This window comes from Rhinatrema bivittatum, chromosome 9 (assembly GCF_901001135.1).
Source record: "Rhinatrema bivittatum chromosome 9, aRhiBiv1.1, whole genome shotgun sequence".
In the NCBI taxonomy this organism is placed as follows: domain Eukaryota; kingdom Metazoa; phylum Chordata; class Amphibia; order Gymnophiona; family Rhinatrematidae; genus Rhinatrema; species Rhinatrema bivittatum.
In genome coordinates this window covers 89,167,532-89,182,634 of record NC_042623.1, presented here as the reverse complement: position 1 = coordinate 89,182,634, position 15,103 = coordinate 89,167,532, and the positions used below count along the sequence as shown (strand labels likewise).

General features: G+C 43.1%; 1 protein-coding gene across 7 annotated transcripts in view; it reads left to right on the top strand.

The window, feature by feature from the left end:
* Positions 1-15,103, top strand: part of ST7 (suppression of tumorigenicity 7) — a 342,169-nt gene that overhangs the window by 82,538 nt on the left and 244,528 nt on the right. The window contains exons 1-2 of one of the 7 annotated variants that reach the window (XM_029614964.1): positions 4,141-4,779; positions 4,870-5,013. The exons of 5 other annotated variants lie outside the window; for them this stretch is intronic. In XM_029614964.1, the coding sequence (XP_029470824.1) occupies positions 4,998-5,013 (16 nt within the window). In that variant the 5' untranslated portion in view covers positions 4,141-4,779; positions 4,870-4,997. Of the gene's footprint in view, positions 1-4,140; positions 4,780-4,869; positions 5,014-15,103 lie in introns of those variants that run through there. One more of the 7 variants, XM_029614963.1, reaches the window with a different exon arrangement.

The following is a 15,103-nucleotide window of genomic DNA, read 5'->3' as shown; positions in this document are numbered from 1 at the left end:
AAGGAGGAGGAGAAATAAGTAGAAGTATGATAACCAGAGGTGGCCAACTCCCATCCACAAGAGCCATAAACAGGTCTGGTTTTCATGATATCCAGCATGCCTATGCATGAGATAGACTTGCATAGAATGGAGGCAGTGCATGCAAATGTATCTCGTGGATATACTGAAAATCAGACCTCTTATTGGCTCTTGAGAACTGGAGTTGGCCATTCAGGGTGATGAGGGTGAGAAGCATAAGATGTTTTCAGCGAGAGAGGTGAAGACTGGATATGAGAATATCTTGAACCTCAAGAGCATTAGGTAGAGCAGAAGACAGAATGACTGGAAAGATAAAAAATGTAGAGAGTAGATTTGATGCGTGTAATGGTTTGCAGAGGGGAATAAGACTGGGAAGGGAAAGCATTGAGAAGAGGAAGAGTAGTGGAACAATAGGAAGTAAAAAGAAGGAAGAAATGTTGTTGACCTGAGGAAGTCCTATGGCATGCATTGAGGAGTGCTGGCTTTAAGGCCTCCTTCTTGAAGAAGTGTGGGCTGAAATGAAAACACCAGTTACATTTCCTGCTTCAGTTTGTACAATTTCCCATCCAAAATGACAAGAGAATGAGAATTTGATATGTGCTAAGTTAAATAGAATGAATGAAACAATATGCATGGGAAAACAAAGTGATAGAAACATTATAAATATGAAATGATATAACAACATACACACTTCTGTCACCAGAAAAAAAACAATAAGATGAGGGGATGTTGGAGAATGTTTTGTTAGTGAAAAGGAAGGCAAATTTCAGAAAGATGTAATATTGACAGCAAAATAATGTAAGTTGAGCGTATTTGAAATATATCATAGGCCAATGCAACATAAGATCTGTTTGATGTCAATAATTCTTATTTTCCCTAGTTTTATTGAGTCAAAGTATATTTATTTATTTATAGAAAATGTATGACTCACTTTCCAGCTTTCACAATTAATTCTTTCAAAGCGATGTACTTGTTCATAGTTATGAACAGAAACAGCAATACGATCATAAAAATAAAAATAATAAAACATCAAAATATAAAAGGATTTCAATTTTGAGAAGTTAATTCGGTTAATCTAAGTGACAGCTGTATGATTATTTATTAATTCCTTTTTCTTATGCTTTACAATTGATTTGATTGCGTCAGGGGTGACTCAAAGCGATCTGCTACCTGAGGCGAGGGATGAGATGCTGCTGCCACTCCCTCCCCTGCCCAAAGCATGGGCACAGATCAAATCATTGAGAGGGCCAAAGAGAAGGGGGTCCCCTTGGAGTCTGGCCCTTTTGGTGATTTGAAATGCTGAGGAAGGGAGAAAGCAGGGGTCAGAGTTCCCTGAAGAGTGGCAGCAGAGTGTCAGTGATACTTGTTCCAGAAAGCTGGCAACCCAGCCACTTCCCAGAAACCCTACGGCCTGCACTTTATCCTTTCCCCAGCATTTGCCTCTGGAGAAGTGGGAGATGGAAGAATGGTGGGGGCCTGTGTGATACACTCTCTCGAGGCCAGTGCACAGGTATTAGGCGGTTCTAGGCAAACCTTACAGCCGTGTGCTACAGTCCTCCCCCCTTTTTTTTACCTGAAAAGGACATTGAAAGTATAGTCTTCTGACTATAATCACAATATGTATATTATTTTTAAATGCACTGCTGTGGTGCAACCAGAAATCCCTGCATAAAAGATACTTGGAACACAATTGGTATTAGGCCTATTGGAAAGTGCATTGAGTGTGGGTTTTGCCCTCAAAAAGCCATAAGTAAAACTGAATTACGGTTACAATATCGTAAACCTCCCACACCAAAATAGCACTAACTGCCAGCACCCACATTCTCACTCACTCTTCTCCCCCCCTCCGGAACGCACAAATGGCAGCAGCATCCACTTTCAGCCCACACAGCCAATGGGACTCCTCCTTTCTTCCTGGAGCATGGGCTGACACTGGACCTTTCCCTTTTTTCTGGCCATGCACGCTTGCGCTGCTCCTACTCCTTCTGGCTGCAGCGATTGCACCTCTTTTTCCCCACCTGGCCAGGCCCTTGTGACACATCTTCCTCTTTTGGGTGAGAACAAGGAGGTTCATGTCAAGATAAGGCGGCCACTGCAGGAGTGCTTTGGGGGGCACTTTTTGCCACCCCAAAATTTTGCTGCCTGAGGCGACTGCCTCACCCTACCTAATGTTAGAATCGTCCCGGGGTTGCTTTGGTTGTACAACTAAATGTATTATTAAGTATTTCAAAACATGTATTCTTTTATTCCATGCAAGCTTCACACTACTTGTGGCTGACACTAGTTGTAACAGATTTAGATCTATTAGCTTGCTCCATCCCACTTTGCAAATGATAAGGCAAGGGTAATAACTCCTTTCCTGAGGAATATTTGCATTCACTGCATCCACTGTATGCAAATATAGTATATCTGATGCATATTCACTGTGGATGTCCTGAAAACCAGTCCTGGTGGTAGCACTCTAGGACCGGAGCTACCTCCCCCTGTTTTAAGGCATGGGTGCTTAAGCCGGTCCGTGGCCCCCACCTCAGCCAATAGGTTTTTTAGGATAATCCTAATGAATATGCGTGAAAAATATCTGCATACGCTGCAGGGAATGCATACAAATAAATTGCATGCATATTTATTAGAAATATCCTGAAAACCCAGCTGTCTGGGGTGGGGGGAGGCACCAAGAACTGGTTTGAGCACCTGTGTTCTAAGGTATCATATTTAATTTTTCTTATGTGAACTGGAACTGGTTACTTAACCTTTATTGGCCTGGACCAGCAACAAACTGGAGCAACTTCAGTCAAAGCTGAGCCTGAACTGGATCCAAACCAAAACATGTAATGGTTTGAATCCCTGATCCTAGCACACCCTTTTTCTTTTGCTGGTCAGTCTGAAAGGTGAACCCTTACAACTGAGCAGCTTCCTGCTTCACTGATAGCTTGGATTACTTTATTTTTGTTTACAGCAGTAGTGCAAGGCAAAACATTTTAAATAATTCTCTTGGCAGTAAAAGCAAGCGGAATCAGTACAATGCCCATTTTTGTTCTCATTTTAGTGCGCTTCTGAGAACATATTGTTTATGGTTTTTGAATGCTCCTTCTTTTTGGCCACTGCTATAATTATGAGTCAGAGCGCCACCGTACAGAGAATTACAGAGTCGTCGTCCCCCCCCCCCCCCCCCCCCCGGCTCATCACTCCATACAGAGTTCAGCCTGATAATATGGGAAACCTCATGAAGCCATTTCTGTTTCTATGTTTCAAGATATGTAACGCTCGTTCCCAATGGGACACCGAGCGGTTCACATCTCCAAGCATAATACATTTCTAAAAATCGTATGAAATACAATAAAGTAAGGGAGAAGAGTGTTAAAAGTAGGGGGCGTGCCCATAGCAGGTGCACGTGCTCCCCATCAAACTACCAGAATTAATATGTAGCAGGAATAAAAGGAGGTATAAGAGTTAGACCAACGGAGGGGCCTGACTAGCGCCGGTACCCTGCAGGTCCTGGACTACAGTAGCCGGCTCTTTGTTTGCACTGGAGTGTGACTCATCTGGACTTATCTGTCTTCGATGGCCTTTTTTTTTAATTAGCAAGAAAATGCTTTGTTTTCTCAACCTGGCAGAGGTAACTTCTTTAGGTGCTGCTAGGACACAAACGGCTTTCGGTTGGACATGGAATTAAAGAAATATAAAAAAAACCCAAAACAAAAAAACCCCTCCAAGAGTTAGAGGGATTTTTTTTTTTGCTTATGCATGAAATGACTATGTTTGTTTATTCCTGTGTTTTCATTCCGTTTGTGTGATTTATTGTTTGTTTTTTTTTTTCGCATTCTGGCGCGCATTTTGTTCTTAGCAGTGGCCGTGCCTGCTGCTGCCTCAACCCAAAGTACTGGGAACAAAAAAAAAAAAAAAGCTTCCAGTCAGACAATTAAAGCTTGCGCCACTCCCTTGACTCGAGAGAACATGTAGACACAAGTCCATGCCTTTTTTTAAAGAATAAAATGTTTTCATTCTTTACTTCAGTTTCACCTCATGCATCCCGTACAACGAGCGAAGCTTTAGGCATGACGATTTGGGGGTTGGGTTTTCTTTCTTTCTTTTTTTTTTTTTTTTTAAGCCAAACCAAAACATTCGCTGCAAATTCTTTCCAAGGTTATTTTCATTCCGCGCCGCGTCTTCTTCCCTTCGCTTTTTCGTTGGCCAGGGGAGGGGAAAATATAGGTCGGGCTCTTTTGTCTGCGGCGATGCCTGACAAAGAGCTCGCCGTTTGAATGGCTTCGCCTCCATTCAAGCCCGCGCCGAGGCTCGCTCGCGGCCGAGCAGCAGTCGCTCTTTGCAGTGTCCTGACGTCAGCCGCTGTATGCATAAGCCCAGCTATTGTCTTACCGGGAGCAGGGGGCTGTGGATTGCGGTATCTGGTTTCTGCTACCTATTTCTGCCTCACTGCATCGCAGAAGGGACACACTGGCTTTCCCTTCTCTTATTGGATTTAAAATAGCAGCGCAGGAGTGGGGTGTATTTCCCCCCCCCCCCCCCAACCCTTCTGAACAAGATCTTTCCTTCGGTGGCAGGGAGAAAGCTTGAACCGTTGTCAAACCAGGACCTGGCAGCAGAAGAGCTTGGAGTGCATGGACTAGCCTGATGACCCCTGCTGTGTAGCAGGCCCCCCCCCCCCCCCCCCAATCTCATCTGTCTTCCTCTTGGCTTCCCCCCCCACCACCCCTCAGTACCAGCTTCTGGGGCCAGCCATGTTTGGCACCGAGTCTTCATGTAAGTAAATGCATCCTTGTGGCTATCTTTGGCTCGATCGCAGTACCAGCTCCTTAGTTGCAGGTCTGATGTAAAAATCTGTGATTTCAGCCTCTTTATCGAGCGTGGGCTGATGTTTGTGAAGGATCCACCTTCCGCTGCGTGTGCATCCTTGAGGTACGGACAGCGAGTCAGCTCGGGCTGTCAGTGTGTGGCTTGAGCCAGGCCGCTCTGGGAAAATGCTGTTTCACTTGGGTATGTGAACTGATAGGATCTCGTCTGCTAGTGGTGTATTGTACAAGCACTGTAAGGAATGCTACTCATAAAATAATGCATAGGTTTCAGGAACGGGAGGTATTTGAGAGAGAGCTAAAGAATACTTGTTTTGCCTATTTAATTTTCTTTGCTTTTAAAAAGAAAAAAAGTTGTTTGTTCCTTCTATTTCTTTCTTTTTTTTTCTTTTCTTTTGTTTTACTAAAGAGGAGAATCCTACAAGGTTTTACGATTGTGGGTAATAAACTTAAATGAATATTCAGTTGTTCAAATCCAAAACAAGAAGTGAGTGAGCATGTGCTGCAGTTTGAAATTGTTGGTCAATGTTGCATGTTTTCTCTTTGATCCTGACATTGAAACCCGTGAGATACAGGTAAGCTGGTGACGGTGCATTGCAATCCCTTAACTAGGCAGCATATAAGACTGAGGTGACCTGATATCTGGTACAAGTTAGATGCATTTAGGGCAGAGTACTAGCTAGTGATAGTCTGCCCAAACTCCTGCATTATTTGGCAGGGGCTTGTGTTTAGGGTACCCATCGGAGACTGCATGAGCGTTATCCACATACTGCTGAATTGCAAGTGATTGATTTTTCTGACACACAAGAATAAGGTGCACATCTTTAGAACACATGGATTTGAAAACCCTTTTAACGTCTGTCAGATATGAGCGCCCATTAAAACTTAGGGCCTCGTTTACTAAACATTTTTCCATAGAAATAGAATGGGAGAAAAACTTTATTAAATCAGGCCATTAGTCTCTCTTTGATTGTTTTTTTTTTTCTAGACATGGTTGGAAGGAACACCTGATTGCGTTTGACCACACAAGAGGGAAGGTATATTTAAGGCGATTTGGCTGCTGTGGAGAGATGGAAAGTTAGCAAATCCTTAGGGTTAATTAGTTTGCTTAATCTCCTGTGCTAGGTCTGCACCGACTCTGACACAATAGCCCAAGGTTGTTCTGGAAATGTAAAACACAAGGAACGTTTCTACCCTGCTATGGGGAGTATCAGGTTTAACTAGATTATCAGTAATGTTGACCGTTGACCCAACATATGAAGATAACAGGATTCCAACAGTAACTTAAATGACTGCCGAATGGTCAAGGAAATATAGCATTGATTCTTATCCATACATTATAATTTTTAGATCTTTGAGAAGATATTTTGTATCTTCATTATACTGAGTGTTCTGTTTAGTTCTACTGTGTTTTGCTAGCAAATTCCCATTGCTTTAGAAGTGATATTATCAACAATTTGGAATAATACCTGGTGTCATGGAAAGTCTAGCATTCATGCTTCATTTGGCAAAGAGTGTTTTTGATGATACACAAACCTGTGCTATCATTCTGTCTTTTCCTTTAGGGAAGGTTCATAATTTGGAAAGAATGCAACTTGGGATCATTAATAGATCACAGAGGCATCAGGCTTTGTTTTACATGGCCCCCTCACAGATGACTGGTTTATTTATCTATTGAACAGGACTGTTTGATAAAGTCACCAACATATTGTGGGCTTGGGTCTCACAACTGCTGGTTGCTTTAGTTTCCATGGTTACGAGATTACTAATTAAAAAAAATAGGCACCAGCATGTTCAAGCTAGCAGAACAATCACGAGGTTGACAGACTGGTACTGGAGCTGAAGTGCATTGCCGGGCACTTTCCATATTTTTAGTTGAGAGACAAAAATGACAGATTTAGAATAATCGGGAAGCAGGAGATGAATTGGGTAGGCCTTTTTTTTTTTTTTTGTTAATCCTTTCCTCTTCCGTTTTGCAGAGACAGAAAGTAATGAGGGTTTGGAATTGGTATTTGTGTTTCCATTTGCAGAAAGGTTAGTGGTCTATAGCTGCGTATCCGAGATATCTGATTGTAATATCTACTGATTAGGTCTTGTCATGAGACCAGTGTTGCTTATTGTACCTCAGTATAAACTGAAATAAACAGAAGCAGTCATAAGGAACAGAGGATGAATGTAATGTGGACTACAGAATGTAGATATCGTAGTGGCAGTAAAATTCTATAATGAAATAATAGCAGAGGAGAGCGAGTAGTTGATATAGAAAAGTTTGTTTGCCCAAGAAGCAGGCGCAGTCATTGAGTTGTAACACGTTTGTGCTATATGTTACCATGTAATTGATTCATGCTGATAATTATGATAGTAATGGCTGACAGCAATCTTCTTGCATGATGTACTGATTGGTAAGTGTGTGCTTGAACCATGAATAAACTGAATTTCCTAATGAAAAGAGTTTCGTTAGCTGTACTTTTCACGTTAATATGGCATCAGTATCAGTGCTTAACCCTGGTCTAATCATTTGAAGAAAACAAACAAAAAAAACCCAGGTATCTTCACATTGTGTACAATATAAAGTCACTACTTCTCTTATACCCTATTAAGTAGGTCTTAAAAGTCACCATAAGTACTCAAATTAGTGAGTGCTTGTGTTACTGCAGTGTTACTTTGGAGCATGGTCGTAAATAGATCCATGTCTTATGGGTCAGGCTAGGCCAGCCTAGGTTTTACCCCATTTCATCTATGAATTTGTAATTCAAATTTATCTAAGAACAGCAGGAGTACAAACCATAGATACAGCAGTTTCAAAACCAGGGGTGAGCTCAGCATGTCCTTTCTAACCTGTAGCTGTCTGGTCTCCTTCACAATGTGCAGAACGGCTGATGCAAGATCTTTAATCCAGTACACGGTATTTATTTATTTATTTATTTATAGTCCACCTTTCTGGCACTTCAGAGCAGATTACATTCAGGAACTGTAGGTATTTCCCTGCCCACAGAGGGCTGACAATCCTAAATTTATACCTGAGACAATAGAAGGTTAAGTGACTTGCCCAACGACACAAGAAGGAGTAGCAGCAGGATTTGAACTCTGGCTTCCCTGCTTCACAGCCTGCTGCTCTAACCACTAGGCTACTCCGCTGTAAATTTTGTGAATAAAAGAGAGATAACAACGGTAATCATTTTTTTTATAGCACTACTAGAGATAGCCAGCACTGTACAATGGTGTGCTGTTCCTGCCCCCAAAAAGTTACAAGCCTGATTTATTAAAGGCTTTTCTCCCATTGGATCAAAGTCAGACAGGGGTATTGATCCATTTAGATATTGCTTTGGCGTTCCATAGCCTGTCCCGTATAATCTCAACATCCAGATAATGTAGTTTGTGTTTGGATGGAGTAGTTCTTAAATGGTTCACTTCTTTCCTTATGGAAAGAAATCAAAGGGTTCAGATGGGGAGCTCAAAATAGAAACCTCTCCTTACAGGAGTCCCACAGGGATCATCTGTCTCGTCGGCACTTTTCAACATATATTTATCCCCCTTAGGACAGTTTATCCAGTCAATGGGAGTTCAATTTTATATTTATTTGGATGATGTACAATTGTATAATTAAGCTTTGGAATTCATTGCCAGAGGATGTGGTTACAGCAGTTAGTGTAACTGGGTTTAAAGAAGGTTTGGATAAGTTCCTAGAGGAAAAATCCATAAACTGCTATTAATTAATAAGCAGTAGTAGCTTGAGATCTATTTATGTTTGGGTACTTGCTCGCTTCTTGTGACTTGGATTGGCCATTGCTGGGAACAGGATGCTGAGCTTGATCGACCCTTGGTCTGACCCAGGATGGCATGTCTTATGTTCTTATTCCTAGTGAAGAGAGCAATGCCCCTCCTACATTACAGATTTATCAAACGGATGCTGTAAAAAATTGGGGGACAAAAAATGAGTTGTTATTATTAAATGTTGCAAAAACAAAAACGTTCACTGGTAGAAGAAATTTTTAATGTTCCAATGTAATAGTGCTTTTTTACCCTTGACATTTCAAGTTCGGAATCTTGGAGTTATTTTACACCCACACTTAACAATGAAGTCTCATATTCAGCATTTAGTAAAAGTATTGTTTTATAGGCTTAAAATGTGCTGAGCACTTTGTTATTACATAAGTCCAGAGATGTTCAAAACCGTTGTGCTTACATAGGTACTCAGTAATTTAGATTACTGGCTCGGTTTATTAGTAGGTTTGACATTCTCATTGTTATGTGCATTGCAACTGATTCAGCATGTGGCTGCAGGGCTGTTCTGTGGCATTAATAAGAAAGAGCACATAATTCCAGTACTGCGCACCTTACCTCGGTTGCCAATTAGATGGAGGTCCCAATTTTGCTTAATGATTATTACACACAAACTACTACTCTCAGGAACTCATTGTGTACTTACAAAAAGCCTGCACTGGTATGAGCCAGCCTGAGCATTGAGATCATTGGGTACAAATTTATTAGCATTGCCAGTATGTAAGTCCTATAATTTGCAGACTGCTCGTGCACGTGTTGGCCCAAAATTATGGAATGAATTGCTGTTGCAGTTGAGAATGGAGGCAGGCATCAGACTGTTTAGGAAGGGAATTAAAGTATGGTTTTTCTTGCAAGTTTACACATAAGGGTCATGAGTGTGGTAAGCAAATCAGTTGCTGTATAGTTTTAGCTATAACATTTTTTAATGTTTTTGTAAGTTTTAATATGTGTCTTTTATGTTTTATGTGATTACGTGTATCTATTTGGAATCTGCACTAAACACGATGCATGGAAATTTTGGAACACAAGTTTATGTATAAATAAAATACATACATTCTGTAGGAAAAATGATTAGTAAATAAGGCACTAAGAGCCTCATTTTCTAAAGTATCGCAGGCCTGCGATACTTTAGGTAATGAGGGGCGGGGGGCCGAAACGGGGGGCGGTCCTGCGCTAGCCGGCAGCGATCGCACCACTGCGGTGCGATCGCTGCCGGTTTCGCACCCAATAGCGCCACCATAGAAGGTGTAGCTATTGGGCGCGAAATAGGACGCGAAAAGGGCCTTACCTTTTCGTCGTCCGCGGCGTCTTTGCGGAGTCGGCCCTGGTGACGCCCCCGACTCCTCCTCTTCCGGGGCCGACTCCGCCCCCATCCTGGTATCGCACACGATAAGGGACTTTTCGCGTGCGAAACGTCCCTTATCGCGTGCGAGCCACTTGGAAAATGACCCCCTAAGTGAATACCTGAGGCAATGGCAGATTTGTCATTTCATGTAACTTGACAGTGACTGATTTATAGTCAAACAAAACATGTATAGAATGCACAAATGCACTTACTCAAATCATTCTGGTTTCTGACTATATCATATGTATCAGGATTATCACCAATATTTTGCAGAAAAGTAGTGCCAGGAGCTCTAGTTAGTAAATGTTGAATTTGCACCATTTTTTGACGCCTTACCTGGCTGAACAATAATAATAGTACACCACTGGATATATAAGCAGTGCTCTGCAATGGTGATAAGTATTCAGGTACAGTAAGTCCCTGCCTCCATGACTGTTCTTACTGTCTAAGATGGTAACTTTTATTCCGGTGCGCAGGTTCACGTGTGCGTGTGTTTGCCGGCACGTGCAAATGGACGCGTCCATTTTATAACATATGCACGTACACGCATGCACGTTATAAAATCGGCAGGACACGTGACCATGCGCGCCCAGTTTTATATGGGTGCATGCAAATTCCGCGTCTACCGCATAAGTGGGGGGATTTTGTAAGATACGCGCGCCTTCGGCAATACCCATTTCTCCAGTCTATTCCTAGTTCACCTAGTTAAATGATAAGACTTCCTTACCCCCCCCCCCCCCCCAGCTAACTAGCATTTCTTTTACCCTACCTGCCCTGACCCTTGAAACCCTGCTGAGTAGACTAGTTTCTTTGTTTTTTTTACTTACACCTCCTCCATGGCAGAAGTAAAGTTACATGGTGGGGGACCCCGGCCTGCTTATGCGCGTAATTGCTTATGCACACATTTTTACTTACGGATTCGCCCATACTCCGCCCACGCCCGCCCATTTTTTTGGTCTTTTGCATTTGTGCGTGTACCGAGAGATACATGCGTACGCGGCCACTTTTTAAAATCTGCGTGGCGCGTGCTGGCCGGAGACATGCTCGTGTCTCCTGGCTTTGGCACGCACAGGCCTTTGGAAATCTTCCAGAATGTGGGTACCTGAGGCAATGAGTGATGAATTGGCTTACCCAAGGTCACAAGGAGTGTCCGTGGGAGGAGAAGTGGGATTTGAACCCTAGTTCTTAGCACACAGCTCTAATCCCTAGGTCACTCCTCAGTGATTTTGGCTTGGTGAGATATTTGCAGTGTATGAACTGAAAGGGACGCTGTCAGGATTGAAAAAAAATGTGAATTTGGAAACTACCAACCATGGTGGAATAGCAGCAATATGCATATTGAAATAAGAGGATTAGTCCGTCCTGCTGGATTGGTTCGAGCTTCGGTTTCTAGATCTTTGCTGCTGCATCACAGTTTTAAACAGCCCATTGCCCTCTCTTACACCTAAAACTTTCAAATTTTCCTGAATATAAAGTCTAAAAACAAGCAGCCAGAGTTGAAAGAAAATGTAAAAGCAGAACTAAAATAACAAATAATAATCCTGGATTAACAACATTTCTTTTAATTGTTTTCTAATTCACATTTACCAGTTCTCTCACTTCCCTTTGACGGGCAACTTTATGCCCCAAATAATCATGTTCCTTCATCCTTGCCTTTGAGACACTCTGCCTTAGGCTAATGTAATAAGGTGCACATGGCCGTGTGCATGTGTTAACGTGATTGTGTGCACATGGCACATTTCTGTACGTATAACTTTACTCCTGATTTTAACAAGGAGTTTAGCAATCAGAAGCCTGTGTGCACAACTTAGCATGCTTCCATGCAAATCTCATGTTAATCAAGCCATTAGCAATTTACTCCTCAATGCAGAGAGGTGTATAGGGTTAACTCATGTGTTTATTAACCCTGGAAATTTAGCTTCTGATCAGAGATGGAGTAACGCTTGTGGTGCTAGTTTTAATATATGAGTCTGAATCTGGAGTTTGTGGGTGCAGGGATCTGGTACTCAGGATTTATGTGCCGAAAACAGTTTTATGCACATAAATCATGTTTTCTGTGTGCTAAGCATGTCTTCCTGTGCACAGTTTCTGGTTAGTGTGGTTTTTTAAAACTCCCAATGGATTAGCATACCATTAGCTGACTGCATCAGAAGTGAACTCTTTTTTTAGCTCCCGAGTAAGGAAAATGTTTGCTGAAGTTCAGCGTACATTCTTTACTCATGTCTAACTACATCAAGGCATCTGTGCTGCTCCAGGGTAAAAGACCCCACCCCCCTGATGCACTGACCCAGCTCTGCAGACTTGAAAAGCAGAAAAGAGTCTGCATGCTCTCCAGATTCCCTCCACACGTTTCCTGTTTCCATCTATGATCCGAGAATTCCATGTGATTGTGCTGCATTACCTCGTGAGCAATGGTGGAACACAGCAGAAATGAATTCCTGCATTCTTTTTCCTATTGTAATGCAAAAGCTTTTCTTTCCATAGACATTAACTAGAATTGAAAACAGGAGGCACTCTTCTTATATCTTTCTGTCTGCAGCTACTGATAGACCACTGACTCAAAAAAAAAAAAAAGTGTCTTTTTAGATTCTCAAGCTTTTGGTAGGAATGCGTTTTGGTAGCTGAATAATTCAATGTAATTGCACTATTTGACTTTGTTTCTTTATAGTTTAGTCAGTCAGTTCCATGGCTTAGAGAGCACTGGGTTGCCTTATAAAGCTTATAAACTGCTTATAAAGCCAGTTCCATGGCTTAGAGAGCACTTATGAGAGCACTAGATTGCCTTCCTAATTAATCTCAAGTATTCTTTTCTGCCATCTCCAATGGGTTGAGGGATTGGAGAAACCCATCTAATAGTTCTCTCCATCCCTACTATAGATCTCTCCAAAAACCAGTTGATCTCAAGATAAAATTCCTCCCATCATCTTTGGAGGCTCTTAGTGATTTACAAGCTGTGGCTTTGGAGGAGAGGATGCTTCAGATCAGACCCCATTTGTAGTGCTTAGAAGTGGAAAGGCATCTTGGAGGTGTTTGTGAAACGAGATAGTGCCCTTTATTTTGGCTATCTCTTAATATGAATACACATCAGGAAATGTAGAACCCAGTCCCTAAAACAGATCTTCCAGATTTTTGTGCCTGGTATGATTTAAAGCAATGGTGGGAGCACAGATTCTTTTTGGATAATTTAGTGTCTCTTTTGCTAAGCATGTTTCCCATAGACATAGAATGGGAGAAAAAGCTTTAGTAAATCAGACCCTTAGTTGACAAATTAATCATGAAAACCTCTATTTTGATTATTTTTTTACATTTCTAAGTAGATAGGAAATGGTTCAGGTTTTTATATACGCTCCTTCATTCTAGCTAGGCAAACCATTATGGATTTAAATAAAACAGGGAATGCAGTGCATGCCCTCATCAAAACCCAAAGCAGGCGTCACACTAGTGCATAAAACATGAATCTAGTTTGAACAACTGAAGAATGGACACAAGAAAGGAGAAATTATTGTATTGACCATCAGTTTTCGTTGCTGTTCAATATTAGCTTCCAGCCGTCATGCGCCATCATTGTGCAGCTCCTGGGAATTTTTTTCCCCAGTTTGTTTTCCTCTTCCCCCGTCCCAGACTGCCATTCCAGTAATAGTCTTTGGTGGAGAGGCCCAGATGATGGTTTCTTTCAGCAGGCTCTACGCTGGCTTGAAGGTGTCACTACAGTGCAACAGTCTGTGGACTCCCTCCCTCCCAGAGGCCTCTGCAGTATTCTCAGTCCTGCCTGACCCTAGTTGGTATTCCCACTTGGAAGTATACAGCTGGGCCAATAAGACAGTAGGGTATGTGTCTATTAGAGATGTGAATCGGAACTGAAATCCGAACCGATTCTGGTTCCGATTCACATCTCTAGTGTCTATACTGATTTTTAAAAAGTCAGTTCAACTAAAAAAATGTATAAACCACCTTTCCTGACTATATGTCACAACAAAGCAGTGTATAATAAAAACGTTAAGCAAAAAACATTAAGACAAAAATAACTACAGACAGAAAAAAATAACCTCAGACACACCCTTTATACCAATAGAATATAAAGAAATATAAGAAATAAATTTATGTTAGGGCAAATAAGAAAGTGTGATGGATAGCAGGTGCGTGAGCCCTTTGTGCTGTGGCGTAGTTGTCGCAGCCTCGAGGGTGAGCCCATGATGTTGCGGCCCCGACCGCCTCCCCCACGATCGGGGCCGGGCCCACTTACCTCCGCATCGGACCGCGGAGTGGAGCGCCAGGGTCCCGGACTGGTAGGCCGCATAGCTGCGGCGTCTCCACGTGGGAGACGCCACCGAGCCCGTCGATAACTCCGCCCCCCTCGCGTTGCAACGTGCGCGCACGAGATTGGGGCATTTAAAGGTCCAGCACCCGGAAGTGCTGGACAGCCCCCTGGATGACGTCAGATGCCAGCAGAGTATATAGGCCGGCGTCTGACTCAGAAACTTCGCCTTGCAACAAGGTCCCTCTCTTGAGAGTCTAGTTGCCGTCCCGCTGGTTCCTGGTTCCTGGTGTTCCTGTGCCTGTTCCAGTTCCTGCTCCAGCTGTTCCTTCTTCTGCTGATTTCCTGGTTCCTGACTCCGGTTTGCTCCTGACGCTCCCTGCTCGCCGCCTGCCTTGACCTTGGACCTGCTTCTTACTTCGTCTGCTCCAGCCTCGTAAGTCCCAGGGGTCCAGATCCCTACGGGCCCCTCCTGGGGGGATCCAGGGCCCTGGGTGAAGTCCTCCCAGATCCTCCTGCTTGAGACCGCCTAAGTCCCAGCGGTCCAGATCCCTACAAGGCTCCTCCTGGGGGGATCTAGGATCTCCAGGGCGAAGCCGCCGCCAGATCCCCAGCTTGATTCTGCCTCCCGGTCTGTTCGAAGGAACCCTCCTTTCACCAGGCCGGCCCAAGGGTCCACCGCTTCTCCCAGTTGCAACACATGAGGCCCACACCTGCAGCTGACGAATACATCCTGTGGCAGGACAGTCTGGAACTTCATCTGTACCAGCCACCTCCTTCGCAGGTTGAGCCCTTGGGTTCTGGCGGCTGGCAGTGAAGAGAACGAGAATCTAGAGGCACACTGGGGTCAGGGCAGGCAGCAGACTAATGTAGTTAGAGACAGGCCAAGAT